We start from the raw sequence: 24456 nt of genomic DNA on the forward strand, positions 1-24456 counted from the left end.
ATTTTGTATTTCTTCTAAACACATGTGCATACACTCCATACTTGTGAACGGATCTCATCCACGGAGCATAAAAAATGATAAGATCGATAATTTGATTGCTGACGTCCCCCTTTTATCGAGGACCACTAAAGGTGGACATATTAATCAAAAACTGGTCTATCGAACCGAAAGAAGCATGCTTGAAATAAAATGAAACAACACCAAAATAGTCATTCCCACAGCCGCTCATGCCTAGGGTCCACCATCTACATCGCAAGTGTAATCTGGTTTGACGAACCTTTTTTCTCTCTAAAGTTGAGATCATCGGCTCTGCATTATTACGATACACACAACTATTGACAAATACTCCTATGGTGAAGTCCCTTTTACTCTGCATATGAGATTTACCTGAAGTAAGAGTTCGTAAAGTTTGACCATATTTATATGAAAATTACCAACACCTACAACAATAAAGTTATAGAATATGCAAATTAAATTCAAGTCGCATCTATGATATTAATTTTGCATTGTGAATGTCGATATTATTTTTTACAAAGTTGGTCAAACTTTATGAAGTTTGACTTTAGACAAATCTCATATGCAGAGTAAAAAGGACCCGTGGGAGTTTTTTTTTTGAGTAAGGGGTCCTTTGATTCTAACAAATTACAGAGTGGGATTTTTTGGATGATTAGACCCCTTACAACGCGTTTGGTTGTTTAAGGGAAAGGGATTGGGAATTTATGAGAGGGAGTTGCCTGAGGGATTAGGCTTGGCAAGTGGACTATTAGTCCTAATCCCACGTTTGGTGTGGGGTGGGAATTATATGTGGGAATAATTCTAATGAACAATGGAGAAAGAATGGGACACGCAAATGTTGAAACAAAATCGTAACATGTGAAGGCAAAAAAAAGAGTAGAAAGGGAAAATAGATCTGCATCGGTCTGTAAAAGAAAGATAAACGAATCAAACTTTGTTACGTAGCAAAATCAGATGGGCTACACGCTGCTGGGTGCCCCTCTTGCATGAGATGTGCTCGTGCTTGGCATTGCATCTGCAGATTAGTAAACAGTTAGAGCTGGCCGATTTATTTGGAGGAAAAATGATGTCGCTGCAAGTAGGATTTCCGTGGAGTTTTTTTCTTTCTTTGCGGGAGATGGGTCAATAAATCTATAACAATTTTCTTCCAGGCGTCAACTCCCTTTCCTTCACGGAATTACCAGGGTCCCCCCAAAGAAGAGATCGATGGGAGTTGGGCCTCCTAATTCCCCTTCCCCTTCCCTTGTTAATTCCCAAGTCCATGTAATCAAGAGATTTTTAGTCCCAGCCACCTTAAATTCCCATTCCCTAGCTCCAACTCCCCCCAAACAAACAGGCTATTAGGATCTTTTCGTACTGTACTTTGGTTGTTTGATCTGTAGGATTGAATTATATATGAATTTTTCGTAATGATTTATGTGTACAGCTGATCTATAGCATCCACTCAAATCTTTATGAAAGAATATCCCTTTTTCATATGATGCAACCGAACAACCTAAAATCCTGTAGAATTGAGATGAACTCGAGTTTGATTTTTGTTAGGCTGGGGTTCGATCGATTGATCGATCGATTTGGTGGAGCTTTTTGGGCGCTGTCACGCCATGAATGTGCCCATGAATCGTGAATGGTACCCCTGCTGGGTTTGGGTACGGCGACGGTACGACGGTGCAGTGCATGGGCCTGTCCGTGCCGCGTGGGCGGGCGTGGGTTAATTAATTAGATGGGTTAGATTTGCCGATGGGTCGGTGTCGTCGTGCCGTGGGTGCGGGACATGGCATTGTTGGCAGTGCGACAGCGACGCCGCAGTGCAAAAACGCCGGGAGGCAAAGCAACAATGCTCCGATTTGGTTCGTGGCTTATGATGAGACACTATTTGACATAATTATTTTGTCTCCTGACTTATCTGATAAGCTGCTTAGAAGGTTACCTCCGGGCCCGTGGGGACGTGGCCGGAGGAAAATAGTCAGCGTCTGTCTAGACCTCATCGCTGGAGAAAAGCATACTATTCATCATCGGGCGACAAAACTACGGCTCGTGGTTAACAGTCAAACCCTAGCCGCGGAGCCGTACTTAACCAAGAATTTTGTCAACATGTCGTGGACAAGATTCTCCGTCTCGTCGATGATTCGCTCTTGGTTTCGTCATATCGATGGATGCCGAGAGCAATGAAAGACTGCGATGCACGAGCGCGACGGAGCAGAGAGCGACACGCGAGGCGAGTACGAGCAGCACGTCCTGCAAGCGTACGAGCGCACCGGGTTCCTAGGGTGGGACGAGTGGCGCGGCGGCGAGCACGAGGCCTTTTGTTCTCGCCTCGGTGTCCTCGAAACCCGCTCCAAGACGGAGGAGGAATGATGCGTTTTCCTTCTCTATCACCGTGCGCCCGCTTTCATTTTTCTCTTTTCTTCTTTCTTTCCTGTGCGCCGTGTTATCGGGTGCGAATGTCGGAGACGGGCCCGGCTGGCCCAACCGCTGCTGCGCCCCGTGATGCTGGCAGGCGGCTCGGATCTCGAGGCGCTCGGAGACGGCTCTGATGGGGACGCGACGCGTCACCGGCGGCTGCCCCGCCGGTCCCCCGCTCCCACCCCCCGTGACGCTGCGGCGGCTCAGACCAACGGGAGCGGAGACTGGGCACTGTGCTAAGTACACTTTGACAGCGCGCGTCGGACGTAGCCGCAGCAGGAGTCGCCGCACCGCGCTTGTCGAGTTCCTCTACTTTGAAATGGTCAGTGGTCAGTGGCAACTGCAAGCGCCACGGAACGATCAAGCTGGAATTCTTACTTTGGACTGGCGGCATAGAATGATAGTAGAACAACTTGGCCGCTCTCTGTGGGGCTTTGGAACCGAACGCACGGCCAAGGCCGACGCGGTGGGGTTTGACCCGGCGGTCGAAAGGGAAACGCGACTCGCTGCCAAAGCAAAGCGAACCACAACTTCCAAGTATATCGTTGATAGACTTGTAGCGATTCCGTCGGAGAAAGGAGGAGCAGAGGACATGGAGTTGTTCTCCGATTCTTTACGTGCAGAGAAAGACACGAGCTCCCTCGCAAAGAGAGAGAGAGACACGAGCTCCATCTTTTTTAAAGTATAGAAAGGACATTTTTGTCTAACCGGGCTCGCACCCCTTTTCATTAATTTTGCAATCAACGGAAATACAATGTTCCAGTAGTTTTACCAAGCCAACCACATCCAAAATAAGACTGAAAGGGGAGGAGCGAGCTGGAGCATCGACAGGAAACCCACCGCAAGAGGACCCTAAAACGGATCAACTGCCATAGGACGGAAACCTGACAACACCGACTAGCCACTACCCTAACCTCATCCACGAAAATAGTGCACCACCTGATAGACTACATAGTCTACTCAGGCATAAAGAAGCAACTCTCCAAAAGCATATAAGACTCCAGAACGGGCATCAAACCCTAGTGGACTGTAAACCAAGCAGATTAGCCGATCTGGATCCCCTCTCCATCCTTCAGTCGCATCACACCTCGTGAGTGAGTCCTGTCCGCCAGAGCTGCTGCCACATACGCCAATCTCTTCACGCCCGCCTGAAATTTCGACCTATCTTCTTCCTTCAGTAGTCCTGTCCAGTACAACATAAAAGAACATGCACTGAAAACAGCCTCCAGCGGAGAACGAGCATTATAATTGTCAAAAGTAACTTTGTTTCGAAGACACCATATCCCCCAACACAAAGCCGCAATGATCATCATGAAAAATTGTTTTCCACCAGGGAAAAACTTATACAACCACGCCCAGCTTTGCCAAAGGGAACGCGGGCAACAGGATACTCCAGCCGTAAGTCCCAGGGCCCCCCAAACTGTTCGAGCAAGAGGACATGTAAAAAGTAGATGGTTCACAGTTTCCATGTTCGTACAGAAAGAGCAAACAGGATTCCCGGGCCATTTCCTCTTCCTCAAATTATCTCGGGTAAGCACATCATTTTGGAATAGCTGCCATAAGAATATTTTGATTTTCAGTGGGATACTAGCTTTCCAGATCCACTTATAGTTAGGGCCAGCTAAATCCCTCTCCAACCACTTATACACCGATTTAGTGGTAAGTCTCTTGTTCTTGCACAACTTTCAAAACACTGTATCAGGGATATTGTTCAAAGTATATTTCTTTGCCTCAGAAACTACCCATTCCCATTGATCATTGATCTCCCCAAACAGCCTACGCCTGAAACCCAGGCTATAGTTTTTCGCCACAAAATCTGCAATAGTCTCATCCTGATCCTGACATATACTGAATAAAACGGGGAATTTTTCACATAATGGCACAGCATCTATCCATGGCTCATGCCAGACCCTAGCCAAGTTCCCACTATTAACCTTAACGGCCCTCCCAGCCATATATGTCTCTTTAACTTTCATAATTGCTTTCCAGCAAGGGGAGTTTGAAAAACGACTACGAATATTAGCCATCGTTTTATTCTTGAAATATCTGGCCCGAATAATTTGTTGCCACAACCCATCTTTAGTTTCAAGTTTCCACCACCACTTGGTCAACAGACTAATGTTCTGCTTGTGGAGGTCCTTGATCCCCAGCCCACCGATTCTTTTGGACCTACAAACCCTAGTCCATTTCATCATATGATACGCCCGTTTATTGTTCTTCCTTTTCCAGGAAAATCTTCTCCGGTGTTTATCCATTTTCTCAATAAAAGTCTTGTTGAATAGGAACATAGACATAAAATAAGAAGGTATTCCATCTAGGCTCGAGCCTAATAGGTTAAGCATAGAAAGGACATGGAGTTCGGTATATACAATGTCGGAAGAGAAATCCCAGCAGTTTCTTATAGTAGTGGAAAGAAAGGACGAGTTATGCGTACCGTGCTGCTCATAGTAGTACGTACGTACAACGTATGATACGCCACGAAGCAAAGAGAAACTGGAACCGCTGAGCGCGTCACCAAGTATCGTGACAGCGCCCGTCGGACGCAGCCGCAGTACATGTCAAGTGCGTGCCCGGCGGGGCGAGCGTCACGTCACAGGTCGCTCTACCTCGTTTGTTCCTTCTTTTGCCTTGAAACGGTCAGTGGTAAGCGCCAGGACACGATCAAACTGGACTACTCCCACACTTTGGTGCCACACAAAGCTGTCCGGTCTCCGTGTAGCTTCGGGAAGGAACGCAAGTAAACCTGGGAATGGTTTGGATTCAAACCACAGTTTCAGTTTGGTTTCCTATTGGGCTGTCATTGGATTGGACAAAATAGGCCTTAATTTAGTTTGGTTTGGGCTATACTTCTTTTTGGGCTGGATTGGTTTGATGTGGACAGAGACCAATTGGTCTCAAACAGTTTCAACTCAGAGTCTGAAACCAAACTGAGCCACCAAACGTGCGAGCAGCTTTGACGGGCGGCCACCGCTAGGCTGGGCTGAGCTCCGGCCAACGCCTCTCTCTCTCTCTCTCTCTCTCTCTCTCTCTCGATGAGATGAGATGAGATGAGATGCCGCCGCCGGCGACCAAGTCGCGTACATATGCTCTGTAGATGAGATGTTGCCACCGAACCAAGACTTACATATGCTCTGTAGATGAAATGTTGCCATTGAACCAAGACCCCGCCGCCGGCGACCAAGTCGCGTACATATGCATCGGTGTTACGCAGTGGTGCACCACCAGCCGGCATGTCCATCTGCTACTTCGCTGACTGCAACAAGGTGCATCAACAGCCTGGGTGTTCAGTAACGGAAATGAGTATGAAAGCATCAGCAGCTATCCACGTGCGCATGTGCAGTCCATTGTCCATAGTTTCAGATTTTGGGCACAAACCGATTTTAGGAAATGGGCTGGATTGGTTTGGTTTGAAAGCACAAGCAGTTCAATTTGGTTTGGATTATAGCACTTACAATTTGGATTGGTTTGGCTTGACTAATAGACTAGTACATGTATGGATTGATCTGGGTTTGGTTTGGATTACAAACTATTCTCAGGTTTAAACGCAAGGCCAAGGCCAAGGGCGGCACGGTTTTGACTCGGCGACCCAAAGGGAAATTGATGCCTGAGACCGTCAAAGCCCGAAGCAAAGCAAATGAGAGCAACACAAACCTGAGAAAGACTACTACGTACTAGTAGTGGAAACGACTTTGTCCAAAAGAGAATGCACCGAAAGGGGCAAGAGGACATGAAATTCTTCTTATATGTCAAGCAAAGACACGGGTTGCGCTAAAAAAATGTGCAGAAACGACACGGGGTTCGGTACATCCAATGTCGGCACAGGAATCCCACTAGTATTTTACTAGAAAGAAAGGACAAGCTCTACGTGCCGTGCTACTTACAACGCACGAGTGCTTATATGATATGCCATGCAGTGGCTGGGCTTCATGGGGCCAAAAGGGGACATTGCCCCCTCTACTCTAGAAAAACTCTATATCTTTAATTATTAGGTTTGAATATAAAAAAATTCTCAGAGTTCATGCATGACTTATCTTCTTTGTCCCCTCAATTTAGATTAGCCTCCTCAATAATATTCATCAAGCTCCGCCATTGATGCCACGGGTTTTGGAGTGAGGTCGTTGGAACTGAACTGAATGTGGGAAGCAACAACCGAAGGCATCATGGGTAGAATCCAAGATGCCTGCACAGTTCTTCAGCCATATTCAGGGACCAGGCCAAAACTACAATAGAAACGTACATACGGCACTACACAAATTCCTTGCCAAATTTGCACGTAGCGGAATTGATGTTGGTCGTCGGTAGCCTTGTTGGTTGCCATAGCATTATGTGTACGTAGCACACGTGAGGTTTGTGTTGCCAAGTTTTGCCCTTTTTTTTTTGCGAGATCAAAAGGGTTTTATTCCATTATGATAGGGCTACAATCTCTTGGCAAGAGATTTTCAATACATGGGGTTCCTCTACCGAGCCACACAGCCGTAGCTCGCTCAGAGCGACTTTACCTTGCCAGGCAATTTGCAACACTGTTTTGAGACCTATGAAGTTTCTGCGGAAACACTCTATCAACCATAAGGGACTTAATTTCAGCTACTAAGTGACCAAACAAAGATCGATCTTTGATGTTAATATTTTTCAGCCTTGAACTTCATCTTGGCCTTCTAAGAACCAAGAATAATCTTCTTCTTGTAGTTCTTCAATGAGTGTGATACCCATCTCTTCATCGATAGCCTTCTTCATGTTGAGAACGACAAAATTCTTCATTGCATATGAAGTTTTGTTAACAGTTTTTTTTGAACACATACAAACTTCATGGTGTCCTTTACATCACAAATACTTCGAAAAGTAATTTGTCACATCTATATATTGTAAAATTTCCGGATAATTTTTTGGCTTATGTTTTTTTAAAGATCTAGCATGTTGCTGGCTTGCATTGATTGATGTAGCAGGTTATATATCCATACTATACACTGCCACATTTTATTAATTTTTATCATGCAAAACTTGTTGATTGATTGTCACTGAATATCTGTGCTTTTCACTTAAATATTTCAACACCACTACTGATGCTTTACCACCATGCCCACTATGTATGTGACGAAGACAACTTTGAATTTCGATGTCTATCTGTAATGCGGATTTTCTTTCGCCGACATTCTCTCCCACTCTAGTACACTCATTGGCATTCATTCAACTCTCTTTTCCATAATATTTTATTATTGCATTTGTTCTAGCTCACTAATTATTTCATAGTTCTTATATCTTCTTGTCAATACAAGTAAAATATTGGAGAATAACTCTTGCAAAGAACTAATTGCTTTTGTTTGCCTTCACATTACTTTCAGGTGGAGTACACCGAGGACAAACTACAGAAATACATTAACAAAGAGGATGACACACTGCCACTCAAGCTCGGAGATGGAGCCGTGAGCTGCGACACACATTTCATCCTTGGAACCGACAAGAGGGCCACCACGACGAACTGGTCATGGTTTCACCACCATGCCAACATGCAGAAAGGTGTCATTTACGCCTTCCATTTTAGCACAAATAAGGGCGCCGTCTCTCCCTCACCATCCATCGTCTCTAGACGTAATGCTCTCAGCACCTTCTATCGCCTATGCACATCACTTGTCTATCGTTTTTAGCTTATCTCTAAGACTTGATATTCCTGCGTTGTGATGATTCGATTAACTCTGACTTTCTTTTGGAGATCAAACGCCTTTTGGAGCATTTTAGGCTTTCATTTAAATTAATAGTTGTGCTTTGACATTCACTTTTAACACTGTGATATTCGTGTTAATATTGACCTTCTAGCTGTAATAGTATGACCTACCTATTAATATGAACCTTTTGGCTTGATCAATTTATTTTTGCTATATGAATGCACATTATAATGATTTATTTCTCTTAGCTGGTGTCCTGGACAAGGAGTACTCACCACAGCATCTCTCGACTATGTGGGTCGGGCTGAGGTCTTCCATGGCGGTTCATTAATGGGCTTTTTTGGATATCACATGATGTATAAAAGAAGATTTTCACAAGAGTTGCTTACAAGCTAAGGACTTCTCTAAATCCTAGGCCTCCAGTACATTATATAAGCCGAGGTCAGGCTAATTATTAGATCATATTTCAGATTATTATAATCATACACAATAATCTCGTGGTAGATACCTGCATTCTATACTATACCCCATATCAATACAATAAAAAACAAGACGCAAGGTATTATCTCTTCGAGAAAGCCTAAACCTAGGTAAAATCATGTGTCCATGCTACCATCGATCCAAAACGCCTAACTTAGGACCTCTACCCAGTCCAAACATATTTGAGACCTGGAGAAAATTAAAATAAGAAATTATTTTCTATACAAAACAATTTTATACCAAACATTTGTCCTTATTTAAATGTATTTTCATTTTGTTACAATATTAACGAGTATAATGTCTATTATTTAGTTGACATAGTTAACCACATAATAGTATATTTTTCGTGTTGGAACCACATAACTATGTTGTTAATTATTAATTGTAATGTTATTTGTTATCATTTGTAACGTATCGCTAGAATTTTGTTATGGCTAAATTTAAATTATGTTGTGTAGAAAAAACTTATCCTCGAATTAATTATTGTTGCATAGCTTATATAGTGTGTACATATATGGTTTGTGCATTTTAATATCATCAACTATAATGATAGAGATCTCTAAAGTGCATCGTCTAACTATAATCTCAATAGTGGTTCTAATATATTATTAGGTAACCATATTCATAGAATCTTGCAGCATGTAAACTTTTTTAAAAAAAATTGATGAACTTTTTTCCCAAATCAATGAACTGTTTTTCAAATCAATGAACATTTTCTTCAAATGAATGAACTTTTTCTGAAATTTATGAATGTTTTCGAAATTTATGAACTTTTTCCAATTTGTGAACGATTTTTCAAATAATTTATACCAGCCAAATAGTTATGTTTTTCCTGCTAGTAGAACAGCCAAGTGAGCTTGGTCTAGTGGTTATGGTGCTAAGCTGTTGAGATAGGCGTCGGTAGTTTGAATCCCACTTCTTCTGTGCAACAATCAGAATTGCTTTTTCTGTTTGACAGGGGCATGTTGCTGGGGCGGCCCGCTACGCGCCGCGTTGGAGCGCCACCAGCCTTAGCCGGCGCTTAAAGCACCCAATAGGAGCTCCCTTCCATCCGATGCACGCGCCGCATCAATACTGGCCCAGAGCACGCAATGGCAGGCATTGATGCAGCGCGATGTGACCACAAGGTTGATGCCAAAGGCGGCACGGTTTTGACTCGACGACCCAAAGGAAAATTGACGCTTGAGACTGCCAAAGCCTGAAAAAAAGCAAATGAGAAGAATTCGAAACCTCAAAAGACTAGTAGTACCAACTAAAAAAAAGACTAGTGTAGTAGAAACAACTTTGTCCATTTTTGAAAAAAGAAACCTACTTTGTCTAAAAGAAAATGCGCCCAGAGGAGAAAGAGGACATGGGATTCTTCTGCTATCATATACTCACTCTGTAAACTAATATAGGAAGCTTTAGAAACCTGTGTTTACAGAGAGACTGTCTCATAGCTCAAGGAAAGACACGAGTTGCGGTAAAAAAAATGTTCAGGAACGACATTCAGTCGGTATATCCAATATCGGCAGAGGAATCCCACTAGTAGTATCTTAGTACAAATAAAGGACAAGCTCTATGTGTCGTGCTGCTTACAAAGTAAAAAAATTGTAATTAAACTAAAGTAAAAAAAGTTCTGATTTTTTTAAAAATAAACTTGACCTTCCCTTGTACTTATAATTTTTTTCCACAAAATGAAAAACCCCCATTGATTTCTTAAAAGAATGGTCAAAATAGTGTGAATAGTGATCTATAATAGCAATAAATTTCGTTTTTTTTGCCCGGAAATCAATGTTGGTTTTTTATTCATAAAAAATTATATGCTAGTGCAATAGAAACTCAAATTTATTCTAAAAAACTTCTATACTTCTTTTGACTTTTTATATTTTTTTCCCATATCAGGTGTATATACACCCAGGAATCAAAGGACATTTCTCCATATGAGTACTTGTATGATATGCCATGGGTTCTGGAATGAGGTCGTTGGAACTGAACTAAAAGTGGGAAGCAACAACGGACGACATCGATATGCAGGATCCAAGATACCTGCACAGTTCTTCAGGCATATTCAGGCACCGGGTCAAAACTACAACAAAGACATACGGTAGTACAGAAGTTCCTGGGGCATCAAGGGTACACGTGTTTCACTGCTATTTTCCTTTTAAATATTTCTCTGTGTTTTTTGTTTCTTTTGATTGTTGATTGTTGATTGTTTTCAAGTTGCATGTTGTTCGATGGGCACATTCTTTTCTTCTTTGTTCTTGGAGCGAAATTCGCACATAGCAGGATTGACGTTGGTCAACGGCAGCCTTGTTGGTTGCCATAGCATTATGTGTAGCACACGTGATGCTTGTGTCACTACAAGTGTGGTCGTGCTATGCCGGTTCGATGTTAATATTTTTTGGCCTTGAACTTCACCTTGGCCTTCTAAGAACCAAGAATAATCTTCTTTGTGTCATCCATCAATGAGTGTGATACTTTTGTCTCCTCATCAGGAGCCTTCTTCATGTTCGGAATCACAAAATTCTTCATTGCATAACACATACAAACTTCGTGGCGTCCTTTAGAGCAAAATACTTAGTAAAGATATCTGTTACATCTATACATTGTAAAATTTACAGATAAGTTTTCTGCTTATGTTTGAAGAAGCTTGAACTCAGGTACATCTTTTGCATGTGACCCACAACTAAGGCATCAAATCTTGACCGGGCACAAACGACACTTGGTATGTCATCCATCGGGTCAATGCCCTTCGCGTGCAAGACAACATTACCACCGACATCATCATTTGCATCTATTCTTGATAGTTTTAATGATTTTGATTTCTTCTGGCTGCATAAGAAATGTATCTGCTTGTGCATAAAGAAAATTATGGTTTCTGGCAATTCATATCCATGTGAACAAACATCTAGAGCTGAGGATTTCAAGTAACATTTAGTTTTAGGAGGTGGACCCTTGCTTTACGTTGTCGCTCCCATTAGAGCTTCCCCCCTCTCCCGACCGCCTTCCACTTGAGCTTTGCCCCACGACGACAAGTGGAGGTGACACGGAGGAGGGACCACTAGAGGCAGCAAACCTAGAGGTATGCGTAACCCACGAGTGACATGTGGGTCAATCACAACAATGTTAACGGACAAATATTTGCTTTTAAGCAACTAGCTGATTTTTGGTCCTTTGTTTCAAGTGGTCTTCATGCTTTTTTTTTATGATTATGTGTAATGAAAAGTAGGAGAAGATTTGTTGATCTCATTGTGACTATCCATTTCGTTGTTTCATGCCTTCTTTGGTTTAGAGGAATTTTATAGGACTTTTTTTTAAGCCCTTTGGCTTGTAGAAATAGATCAGAAATCCTATTTGTATGTAGGATAGGAGGACTGAGCTTGATTTAAGCCATCTTATTTTTATAGTTTTCTTACTTATTCGTAAGATATTCCTAACCTCAGTTTCCAAGCGATGGACAAAAGTTGACACGAGAGGCAACTCCGCTCCATTCGTTCGATACAAACTTGTTCTGATGATAAGCTGTAAAAAAAGAACTTGCATTGCACCGCGTGCAAGAACCAATCATTTCATCCAGCAGATCCAGTTGTAGGTAGAAAAAGATGGACATATATACATACATGTCGTTTATTTCTCATGAAACTAAGAAGATGCGTGTATGTATAAATATGTTGTACTAGAAATATTCCCGGAGACCTATGGACTATGGTGGCGGTCCAGTTGGATAACCCATTTCAGGATACGTGCCCTTGTAGGGATCACCTGAAGCAAGCAAAGAAGCAAAGCATTGATCATGTTTACAAGTGCAGACACACATACAGAGGAAGGGAGGGAGAGAGAGATGAGATCCCGTGCCTGTTTCCTGTAGTTTCCTAGCGGCAGCAACCTCCATGGCGAGGACGAGGAAGAAGGCCACGAGCATGCACAAGACAAGCTGGGTTTTGGCCATCTTTGGTGTCGTGTTTGTTGGCGCAGGAGTGGTTGCTGCCCTCTGCCCTCCCTCTTGCCACGTACTTATATCATACCGTGAGTGGATCGTTTCCATTTCCTGGTCAATGTTACTGGTGAGATTTGGACTGTTTGCGTTCCACCATTACTCCAAAGTTGAACAAGACTACACGAGTCTCCAATGCACGTATATTCATTCATATCTACAGCTCGTAGCCGCAACAAAAGTCCAGGGCATGCATTGCCTGGTGATCAAAACTTCGTTGGTCCTCATTGAAATGGTCATGGTAAGCGCGGCAAATCAATCAAACTGCCCGGTCCCCGTGTAGCTCTGGAAAGGAACACAAAATGGCCAACGCCTCTGACTCGGCCATAGAAAGGGAAAATGATGCAAACCAGAACCATAATCATCACCGCCTTCAAACGATTTTGTCGAGAAGAAACACATCCGCAGGGAGAAACATTTTGTCCGGAAAAAACGCATCCACAGGGAAGAGGACATGAAGTTCTTCTCTTTGTAGCAAAGACATGAGCTCCATTTACACAAATGACTAGGAAGGGCATGGATTTCGGTACATCCAACGTCGGTTCAGAATCCCAGTGGTATCTTACTAACAATAAAGGACAAGTTCTACTACATGCCGTGCATACACCGTATGATATTCAACCGATGTAAGATACGCTCAAAAGTGTGGAAACTGAAAGCTACAATGGACCGTGTCGATAGGCAGATTCTAAGCAGAGAGGATACCTGTACAACGGTATCCAGGTAGTACCAGGTCAAACCTACAGGAGAAAGAAACAACATACCGCAGTACATAATTTCCTGGAACATCAGTGATGCATCCGCGGAGACATTCATGAGCATGAGTGCATGACAAAGTCTCAAGAATAGTTTGGATCGTCCGAGTTCATCAATATACCAGGGAATACAGGTTCAGTACGGCTGCATTAGCCAGTTTTGCTATGGTGGGGAACGTGACGGCGGCCCAAACTGAAGGACGTTAACTTTGCTTATCTTGTGAGGCTTTGAGACGACCCTTGATCCACGCCTCGAGAGAGGATAGCTCTTCCTTTGCGATCGAGTGGCCTAGATTTGGGTATGCCTGATAAATGTGCATGAGCAGTTGAGAGCTCAGATAGGAACCGAAAAGTTGTATGAAGAAATATGGAACCGAAGCTTGCCTGGAGAAGGGGGAAAAGAGGATGTAGAAGATTACCTTAAATTCACAACTGATGCCTGCACTTTGCAAAAATGGTGGGCCGGCCTGACCGGCTTCAAATAATACCACTTGATCAGCTATTCCATGCGACCACAGAATAGGTGTCTGAAAAGTTCCAGGAAAAAATTCAGCCAAACAAAATTAATGCTCTTATAAAGAGTTCAAATTTACTGTCAAACTCCTATTCATGTATTGAAGGGCTCATCTAGCATTCTTCAAAGTTTACTAATTTTTTTGGCAAGTGCTTCCTTCGATCAATCAGGCTAATTGCATCAAGTATGTTTAACAAATGCCTGCAATCTGCGTGTTTTTATCCATACATTCTCGTATAGAAGAGTCAACACTATATGATTTTACTGTCAAGACTGTTAGGATAGAGTGTCAGAGATCATATCACTCACAGGTTCATGAAGGTTTACATACGAAAGGAACATCACGAGTAAAAATGCTGATGGCATCCTTCAAAGTTCAATGCCATTTATCTTTTTTGTGGACAATAGCGTCGTTGACTGGTTAAAATACAAAAGTTGATATGGTGTAACAGTCCTAAGGTGGGCAAAGTTGCTTCGTCCTCCTAAATGTAATAATTTTATATGTAAGGTTGGATCACAGTAGGTGTATTGCCATATTTCTTATCCAAGAGGCAGCACTGGATATTAAGTTTTAGGTACCAACTATGAAATAACTGAAGTTCAAATGTAGTGAATTTCATTTGGCAATGTTGAGGTCAGTACATTTTGGTCTTCCAGCTGTTTTCACAGACTAGTTCAATCTAATATATTAGGTGCCAAAACTATACTCCATAGCTCAATTGTTGAGTATGCTCATGTTGATCAGGAATTATTGCAAAAACTACATCGTTCCGTTCCAGGTGTAGAAGCAATCCAATTAAAATTGAAGAAATCTGTAGATGAGGGATCCTTGGTATGGCCATACTAGTGTAGGCAGAGTTCCGGCAGTGCTCGGGCACGTGATAAGAAATATTTCTATTCAAAAAGCAATGACTAGGCTGTACATAAACATCACCAACCACATCTCTTGTTGACTAGCGTTCAAGTTTATACCAACCGATGAATTTTGGCTTTCTCACATCTTGTGACTGTGTGCTGAAACTAAGGAGAAGGCTATATTTCTATTCAAAAGGTAGTGACAAGGCTGTACATAAACATCACCAACCTCATCTTTTGTTGACTAGCGTTCAATTTAATACCAACCAATAAATCTAAGCTTCCTCACATCTTGTTATTGTGTGCTAAACTAAGGAGAAGGCATCAAGAGATAAGAAATATTTCTATTCAAAGGCAATGACAAGGCTGCACATAAAGTCATAAACATCACCAACCACATCTCTTGTTGACCAGCGTTCAGTTTCATACCAACCAATAAATTGAAGCTTACACAACATCTAGTTATTGTGCGCTAAACTAAGGAGAAGGCATCAAGGGATGACTGTGTGACATACCTTCCTTGCTTCGGGTGAAATCCTCTCAATGACCAACGAACCGAAAGGGACCCAGCCACTGAACACGGCACCACCACCTAGCGTCTTCGGATAAAGCAAAACACTTGCTAATGTCAGAGCACCTGCAGTTTGACACAAAATCCAATACGTATCAATTCACGGCACAAAAATTTGTGATCTTCAGAATATATCCAACACCCATGCAACAATCCTACCTCCCTGACTGAACCCGCACACAAATATGTTGTCAGGATGGATGCCAGCGGCCACCTCCCTGTCGATCATGGCGTGCACATTCTCCACAGCCTTAAGAACACCGCTCTCATCTTGCGGCGAACCCTAATATTTACAGATTTGAGCCAGATCAATTTCTACTGGTACAGTTACTTGCCTCCCTTCCGCGAATACAAGCGGGAGGGACTGAGTGGGTTGATGAGTTAACTCACAGGGCTCAAAGGCAGCTCGTGGATATCGAACCATGATGGCATCACGGCGCCATCTGCAAAAACAACAAGTGATCTTCAGAATCAGGTGATGCTAATTTGATGAATCGAAGCACCCTTCCCCCAAAAACTTCGATGGGGCTGTGACGGTGGACGGAGGGGAGGCGTACTGTTGCAGGAGACGGGGGAGTTGGGGGCGGAGGGGAACGCCCACTTGGTGTGACGGAACTCCGGCGCGGCGAAGAAGGTGCGGATGGGCTCGTTGGCGGGGCCGGAGTCGCCGAGGCCGTGCAGCCACAGCACGAAGCTCCGGTTGCGGGCCGCCATGGGGCCGGGGAGGCGGGGCGGCTGCGCGCGGCGGCGGAGCGAGGCGGCGAGGAGGGAGGCCGCGGCGATGGCTGCGGCGATGGAGAAGAGGAAGCGGACGCGTCTACTCATGGGTCATATGGGCCGGGCCGGGCCGAAGTAGCTCGTCAGCCTGTGCGCTTGTGCTTAGAGAGTGGTAGAAAAATCACTGCCAATCAGAAGCAAAAATTTACCCGATTTTGACGATTGCAAAGATAACATGAATAAGAGAACATCATCGATGAGCCACCGGCCATGTCAGATTCACGTGACAGTTAACCGAAGCATCAACGAATAACAGAGCAAGTCATCAATCAGGCACACGAAAAAGAGCAAGTCAACTGTAATAGTATATCATAATCCTTTCCTTGGATATCATAAAAAACAACTTCCATTGGATCATGTCTTCCAAAGCATTCGTGTGGCAAGATAAACTGAGATTCAGGTCACGTATGTGGTAGCAATGTGCCACCTAGAAATGGTGCCAGTAAGTTTGTGAAGCACCCTAGCTAGTGTAGATCTTCGTGGTTCGACAACGATGATGACGACGGTCTTGCAGCTTCAGTTCCTTGAGAAATCCCTAGACGATCGAATATCCATCGTCGAAAATACTGGAGCTCTTCATCCACAAGCAAGTGCCCAAGGGTCGGATAAGTCTGATAATATTGAAGAAAAATAGTCAGAGAAGCTAAAACCGAAGCTCCAATTCAACGGTTATGACTTCAGGTATGATTTTCTAGCACCTTGAATTCGCAGGCCATGCCAAGCTCTTGGAGAAATGCGCATCCGGCATGCCCGGCTTCGAATAGTACCACCCCGTCTGCCATCCCATGGAACCATAAAACCGGAGTCTGCAGGTTTGCAAGAATTCAGAGACAAGACATTTGCAAGAGGATTCAGCTACGAAATATATTTAGCTTAAGAATGGTTGCTGGGCTGCTGTTACCTTTCTGGCTTCAGGTGTCACCCTGTCAGCAAATGATTTGCTCAGAGGAACTGAACCACTGAAAACAGCACACCCACCTAAAGTCTTGGGGTAGAGCAGAACACTTGCTATGGCTAGAGCGCCTGTGTAGACAGAATGGAAATCAATTTTTTTACAGTATGTAACTGCCTTGGAAACAATATAATAGATGTAGGTTTCAGTGATTTACCTCCTTGGCTTAACCCACAAACAAAAATGTTCGTAGGACATGTTCCGGCAGCCACTTCTTTGTCTAACATTTCGTGTACACGCTCAACAGCTTCTAGGACCTCTTCCTCGTCTCTAACAGTGGTCTAAGAAGGAAAGTGGGAACAGAATGAGCAAAATAAATCATAATTAATGGTATAATAGCAAGTGAGGTATCAGACTATAAATGCTTGGAGACTTGGGACACTTTATCTGTTCTTTATCCGATTTTGTGGTCTAATTCAAGGATACAGAAGTAGTAGAACATTAGAAGAACAATCCACCCTGTTCAGTATATCCAGGCTGCACTCTGCTCTTGTAACTTGTACACTGATGTCCTTGAATGGTCATGTTGATTCTAAAAGGGTTAAATTGGTGCAAGAGGTTCGTTATAATGCAAAGTGCTCAAGAACTTACACTACATTTTAAATCTTCAAACCGATGAGAAAATGATGACATGTTGTTCTATAGCGACAGACTGGGAGCGCAAAAGATGCTAACTTATTGTTCTTCAACCATATTTACTTTGTAATAGTCCTCTAAATTGACTCGCCAATAGCACTAGCAGCTTCAGTGTACTGATTATTTAGTGTCGGAAACAAAGTTTGTAGCAAGCAGATTGCATCCTCGGCAAGTAACACTAGCCAGGTTTTAGCAGCAACCTAGGCTGTTGTGGATCAACAAATATGTATAGTACTGAAGAGAGACTGCAAGTGGATGCAGTATTCTTATATGACTCAACAGCAAGCAAATACTTCTGGGTTATCAAGCAGGGAATTACAGCGGTTATGGGGACCTCCGGGATGCCGAACCACGCATTGAGCACCAAGTCACCTGCAGCAGCAACACCGCAAATCGATCGAGCAACTGAATCAAATCCATCGAATCAGGAGCAGCAAGTGTTGGGTGAGCGAGCGTACCAACGCAGGCGATGGGGGCGGTGGGGAAGGAGAGGCGGAGGGCGGGGGCGGCGGAGAAGTAGGGCGCGATCTGGCCGCGGCTCTGCTCGCCCGTCTCGGCGGAGCCGTGCAGCCACAGCACCAGCCCGCCGGCCCTCGCCGCCGCCGCAGCAGCAGCAGGAGCAGGGGGAGGCGGGGCCATCAGGACAGCGCGGAGTCAACTAAGAAGAAGCGATCGATCGGCGGCGCGGCTGGCAGTGCAAAGGGGCGGCGGTTTGTGCCGATGAAGGGTGCGGGCAGGAGAAATTAGTGCGGGCGTGGGAGGCGTGACGGCGATGGCGGCAGCGTGCGGGGCGTGGGCGTGCCGTGCGGTTGGATCGAATATACCCTCACCCTACCCCGTGCCGTTGCGTTTTGGCTCTGGAACCATCGCCCGCTGGCCGGACGGAGCGACGGCGAAGCGCGCCGGCCGGCAGGCGCCGCCGGTGGATTACGTTGCTTCTTTATTCGTCACTGGTGGGTGGGACTACCCTACGCCCCTACCAGTTCTCAAAAATAGAAAAAAAATACTCCCTCAGTCCGAAAATAATATATGTTTAAATACATCACCTTTTATTTATTTTGATTAATGACAAATATTTTCAGACGAAGAAAGTACTACGCCCCTACCATAATTCCACCAGTCACACAAAAACACGTCTTCATAAATGAGAAAAGAACACAAAAATGTGTCCCAGTTTGTTTCTGAAACCACAGATGCTGGTAACAAATACTTGAGTTTTTTTTCCTGCAGAAACAAATACTCGAGTATGAAGTTTGCATTCATACGATCATTCTACTTATTACAAGGTTAGCGACGAAACCTATACCTCTACTGGAGAAACATGCAAGCCCCTGTAATTTGAGTGCCCTTGTCAAAAGGAAGTCTCGTCACATACAAAATCACATATTGTAATGTTGAATTTAGAGGAATGGACTTGCTCACACGATCACGATGACTCTGAACACCCTTCCTGTTGGTAGAACTCACACGCGATGTTGACTGCTATGATATGTTTCATGTTTCTATCATGGTGCATGGTATTTCCATTCATGAAACCATATTATCAACTCGCTAGAAGACACTACCAAAGCCGCTTGAAAAGGTATCATAAGTAAAGAGCATAATTAAAAGTGCCTGCCACAAGTGCAGATAAGCAAAAATAATGAGATGCCTTCCAGTTTTTTTTGTTTTCCTCACATATCTCATAGCTAGAAGATATATTAGACGGGGATGTGAAGAAATATAAGCTTATAGCATGAATCATTTGCGAGGATTATCATGCTAAACCTACACATGTTGTTCTCTTTTCAAACAAGTTATGAAAGCGTATATATAGCAGAGGGGTGTCATTCTAGAAGGTGCTCATTTGTTTTCGAAAATAGCTCATGCGGAAACATCTTGACTTCATGTATATTATTTTTGTTGTCACGGAGGAATTGTGAACACAAGGTACACTTAAATGATGTAAAATGATACGAGTGTTTGATGTTAGTTGTGGTGTAGTGTGAAATGCATGATGAAACACACGAAGTCCTAGGCCCCCTAATCTCTACTATCAATGGAGAGTTCGGTTCGTCACCTCCACTCCAGTTAATCCCCTTTCCACAGGCGTCTCCTCCCACCGGTTCATCTCACTTCCTAACTCGTTTTTCTCTCCTCCTGCCCACCCCCACTTTGAATTACTGTTTATTTTGTCTGATGCCGTAAGAAATAAAAACCAATGTAAATATAGTACGACTTGGAATAATTTATCCCCCTTATGAGTGGCGGTCGGGGACGAGCGATGGTCTTTTCCTACCAATCTATCCCCCCTAGGAGCATGCGCGTAATACTTTGCTTTGATAATTTGTAGATTTTTGCAATAAGTATATGAGTTCTTTATGACTAATGTTGAGTCCATGGATTATACACTTTCTTCCTTCCACCATTGCTAGCCTCTCTAATACCGCGCACTTTTCGCCGGTATCATACACCCACCATATATCTTCCTCAAAACAGCCACAATACCTACCTATCATGGCATTTCCATAGCCATTCTGAGATATATTGCCATGCAACTTACCACCGTTCCGTTTATTATGACACGCTCCATCATTGTCATATTGCTTTGCATGATCATGTAGTTGACATTGTATTGGTGACAAAGCCATCGTTCATAATTCTTTCATACATGTCACTCTTGATTCATTGCATATCTCGGTACACCGCCGGAGGCATTCACATAGAGTCATATTTTGTTCTAAGTATTGAGTTGTAATTGTTGAGTTGTAAGTAAATAAAAGTGTGATGATCATCATTATTAGAGCATTGTCCCAAGTGAGGAAAGGATGATGGAGACTATGATTCCCGCACAAGTCGGGATGAGACTCCGGACTAAAAAAAAGGAGGCCATAAAAGAGAGAGAGAGAAAAGGCCCAAATAAAAAAATGATGAGAGAAAAAGAGAGAAGGGATAATGCTACTATCCTCTTACCACACTTGTGCTTCAAAGTAGCACCATGATCTTCATGATAGTGAGTCTCCTATGATATCACTTTCATATACTAGTGGGAATTTTTCATTATAGAACTTGGCTTGTATATTCCAATGATGAGCTTCCTCAAAATGCCCTAGGTCTTCGTGAGCAAGCGAGTTGGATGCACACCCACTTAGTTCCTTTTGTTGAGCTTTCATATACTTATAGCTCTAGTGCATCCGTTGCATGACAATCCCTATTCACTCACATTGATATCTATTATGTTGGGGAACGTAGCAGAAATTTAAAATTTTCTACGCATCACCAAGATCAATCTATGGAGTAATCTAGCAACGAGGGGAAGGAGAGTGCATCTACATACCCTTGTAGATCGCTAAGCGGAAGCGTTCAAGTGAACGGGGTTGATGGAGTCGTACTCGTCGTGATCCAAATCACCGATGATCCTAGTGCCGAACGGACGGCACCTCCGTGTTCAACACACGTACAGCCCGGTGACGTCTTCTACGCCTTGATCCAGCAAGGGGAGAAGGAGAGGTTGGGGGAGACTCCATCCAGCAGCAGCACGACGGCGTGGTGGTGGTGGAGGAGCGTGGTACTCCAACAGGGCTTCGCCAAGCACCGCAAGAGACGGGGAGGGAGAGGGGTAGGGCTGCGCCAAGAAGGAGATTCAATCGTGTCTATGGCAGCCCAAAACCTCAAGTATATATAGGGGGAGGGGAGGGGCTGCGCCCCCACCTAGGTTTCCACCCCTAGGGGTGGCGGCCAGCCCTAGATCCCATCTAAGGGGGGCGTCCAAGGGAGGAGAGAGGGGGGCACACCACTAGGTGGGCCTTAGGCCCATCTGAGCCTAGGGTTTGCCCCCTTCCACTCTCCCTTGCGCCTTGGGCCTTGGTGGGGGGGGGGGGCACCAGCCCACCAGGGGCTGGTCCCCTCCCACACTTGGCCCATGCAGCCCTCCGGGGCTGGTGGCCCCACTTGGTGGACCACCGGGACCCTCCCGGTAGTCCCGGTACATTACCGATAAAACCCAAAATTTTTCCGGCGACCAAAACAGGACTTCCCATATATAAATCTTTACCTCCGGACCATTCTGGAACTCCTCGTGACGTCCGGGATCTCACCCAGGACTCCGAACAACATTCGGTAATCACGTATATCTATTCCCTATAACCCTAGCGTCATCGAACCTTAAGTGTGTAGACCCTACGGGTTCGGGAACCATGCAGACATGACCGAGATAACTCTCCAGTCAATAACCAACAGCGGGATCTGGATACCCATGTTGGCTCCCACATGTTCCACGATGATCTCATCGGATGAACCACGATGTCGCGGATTCAATCAATCCCGTATACATTTCCCTTTGTCTATCGGTACGATACTTGCCCGAGATTCGATCGTCGGTATCCCGATACCTTGTTCAATCTCGTTACCGGCAAGTCTCTTTACTCGTTCTGTAACACATCATCCCGTGATCAACTCCTTGATCACATTGTGCACATTATGATGATGTCCTACCGAGTGGGCCCAGAGATACCTCTCCGTTTACACGGAGTGACAAATCCCAGTCTCGATTCGTGCCAACCCAACAGACAGTTTCGGAGATACCTGTAGTGTACCTTTATAGCCACCCAGTTACGTTGTGACGTTTGGCACACCCAAAGCACTCCTACGATATCCGGGAGTTGCACAATCTCATGGTCTAAGGAAATGATACTTGACATTAGAAAAGCTTCAGCAAACGAACTACACGATCTTGTGCTAGGCTTAGGATTGGGTCTTGTGTCCATCACATCATTCTCCTAATGATGTGATCCCGTTATCAACGACATCCAATGTCCATGGTCAGGAAACCGTAACCATCTATTGATCAACGAGCTAGTCAACTAGAGGCTTACTAGGGACATGGTGTTGTCTATGTATCCACACATGTATCTGAGTTTCCTCTAGGGCATGGATAATAAACGATTATCATGAACAAGGAAATATAATAATAACCAATTTATTATTGCCTCTAGGGCATATTTCCAACATATTAATGGGTATCTTCATAGCCCGTTGATATGCCTAGTTGATGTGAGACTATCTTCTCCTTTTTGTCTTCTCCACAACCACCATTCTATTCCACATACAGTGCTATGTCCATGGCTCACGCCCATGTATTGCGTGAAGATCGAAAAAGTTTGAGAACACCAAAAGTATGAAACAATTGCTTGACTTGTCATCGGGGTTGTGCATGATTTAAATACTTTGTGTGGTGAAGATAGAGCATAGTCAGAATATATGATTTTGTAGGGATAACTTTCTTTAGCCATGTTATTTTGAGAAGATAAAATTGCTTAGTTAGTATGCTTGAAGTATTATTATTTTTATGTCAATATTAAACTCTTGTCTTGAATCTTTCGGATTTGAATATTCATACCACAATTAAAAAAATTACATTGAAATTATGCCAAGTAGCATTCCACATCAAGAATTCTTTTCTTATCATTTACCTACTCGAGGACGAGCAGGAATTAAGTTTGGGGATGCTTGATACGTCTCCAGCATATCTATAATTTTTTCCATGCTATATTATATTCTGTTTTGGACATTATTATACACTTTTATATTATTTTTGGGACTAACCTATTAACCGGAGGCCCAGCCCAGAATTGCTGTTTTTTTGCCTATTTCAGAGTTTCGCAGAAAAAGAATATCAAACAGAGTCCAAACGGAATGAAACCTTCGGGAACATGATTTTTGGAACGAATGTGATCCAGAGGACTTGGACCCTAAGTCAAGAAAGAAACCAGGAAGGCACAAGGTAGGGGGCGCGCCTACCCCCAGGCGCGCCCTCCACCCTCATGGGGCCCACGTTGCTCCACCGACGTACTTCTTCCTCCTATATATACCTATGTACCCCTAAACTACCCGATACGGAGCCAAAACCCTAATTACACCACCGCAACCTTCTGTACCCGTGAGATCCCATCTTGGGGCCTTTTCCGGAGCTCCGCGGAGGGGGCATCGATCACGGAGGGCTTCTACATCAACACCATAGCATCTCCGATGATGTGTGAGTAGTTTACCTCAGACCTTCGGATCCATAGTTATTAGCTAGATGGTTTCTTCTCTCTTTTTGGATCTCAATACAATGTTCTCCCCCTCTCTTGTGGAGATCTATTCGATGTAATCTTCTTTTGCGGTGTGTTTGTTGAGATCGATGAATTGTGGGTTTATGATCAAGTTTCTCTATGAACAATATTTGAATATTCTCTGAATTCTTTTATGTATGATTGGTTATCTTTGCAAGTCTCTTCGAATTATCAGTTTAGTTTGGCCTACTAGATTGATCTTTCTTGCAATGGGAGAAGTGCTTAGCTTTGGGTTCAATCTTGCGGTGTCCTTTCCCAGTGACAGTAGGGGCAGCAAGGCACGTATTGTATTGTTGCCACGAGGATAACAAGATATGGTTTATATCATATTGCATGAGTTTATCCCTCTACATCATGTCATCTTACTTAAAGCGTTACTCTGTTCTTTTGAACTTAATACTCTAGATGCATGCTGGATAGCGGTCGATGTGTGGAGTAATAGTAGTAGATGCAGGCAGGAGTCGGTCTACTTGTCTCGAACGTGATGCCTATATACATGATCATACCTAGATATTCTCATAACTATGCTCGATTCTGTCAATTGCTCAACAGTAATTTGTTTACCCACCGTAATACTTATGCTCTCGAGAGAAGCCACTAGTGAAACCTATGGCCCCCGGGTCTATTTTCCATCATATTAATCTCCCGTCAACAAGCTATTTCTAGCGCCGTTTTTATTTCGCTTTATTTACTTTGCATCTTTATAATAAAAATACCAAAAATATTATCTTATAATATCTATCAGATCTCACTTTCGTAAGTGACTGTGA

The 24456-nt window shown here is 43.8% G+C and overlaps 2 protein-coding genes across 2 annotated transcripts; both read right to left on the minus strand.

The window, feature by feature from the left end:
- Nucleotides 1–13286: 13286 nt before the first annotated feature.
- On the minus strand, nt 13287–16188 carry LOC125540222 (putative carboxylesterase Os04g0669500). The gene is made up of 6 exons (XM_048703799.2): nt 15787–16188; nt 15620–15672; nt 15389–15512; nt 15174–15295; nt 13709–13816; nt 13287–13594 (listed from the first exon to the last, which is right to left on the minus strand). Exons 1-6 carry the CDS (start codon nt 16052–16054, stop codon nt 13493–13495), a joined length of 777 nt encoding a protein of 258 aa, XP_048559756.2. The 5' UTR covers nt 16055–16188; the 3' UTR covers nt 13287–13492.
- A 90-nt stretch (nt 16189–16278) lies between these two features.
- Nucleotides 16279–18551, minus strand: LOC125540223 (putative carboxylesterase Os04g0669600). Its single transcript, XM_048703800.2, has 6 exons — nt 18053–18551; nt 17914–17966; nt 17116–17239; nt 16908–17029; nt 16705–16812; nt 16279–16617 (listed from the first exon to the last, which is right to left on the minus strand). Exons 1-6 carry the CDS (start codon nt 18231–18233, stop codon nt 16471–16473), a joined length of 735 nt encoding a protein of 244 aa, XP_048559757.1. The 5' UTR covers nt 18234–18551; the 3' UTR covers nt 16279–16470.
- Between the last annotated feature and the right edge of the window lie 5905 nt (nt 18552–24456).

This window comes from Triticum urartu, chromosome 2A (assembly GCF_056163025.1).
Source record: "Triticum urartu cultivar PI428250 chromosome 2A, HENAU_Tu73, whole genome shotgun sequence".
Taxonomy (NCBI): Eukaryota; Viridiplantae; Streptophyta; class Magnoliopsida; order Poales; family Poaceae; genus Triticum; species Triticum urartu.

Bases quoted from the DNA above. Each gene is read 5' to 3' on its own strand.
- LOC125540223 (XM_048703800.2), bottom strand. From the start codon at position 18,233: ATGGCCCCGCCTCCCCCTGCTCCTGCTGCTGCTGCGGCGGCGGCGAGG. The intron at 17,240-17,913 runs GTAATTCCCTGC...TTTCCTTCTTAG, and splicing joins CGGAGGTCCCCATAACCGCT to ACCACTGTTAGAGACGAGGA. The intron at 17,030-17,115 runs GTAAATCACTGA...CTGTCTACACAG, and splicing joins TTGTGGGTTAAGCCAAGGAG to GCGCTCTAGCCATAGCAAGT.
- LOC125540222 (XM_048703799.2), bottom strand. From the start codon at position 16,054: ATGAGTAGACGCGTCCGCTTCCTCTTCTCCATCGCCGCAGCCATCGCC. The intron at 15,513-15,619 runs GTGAGTTAACTC...TGTAAATATTAG, and splicing joins ACGAGCTGCCTTTGAGCCCT to GGTTCGCCGCAAGATGAGAG. The intron at 15,296-15,388 runs GTAGGATTGTTG...GTCAAACTGCAG, and splicing joins GTGCGGGTTCAGTCAGGGAG to GTGCTCTGACATTAGCAAGT.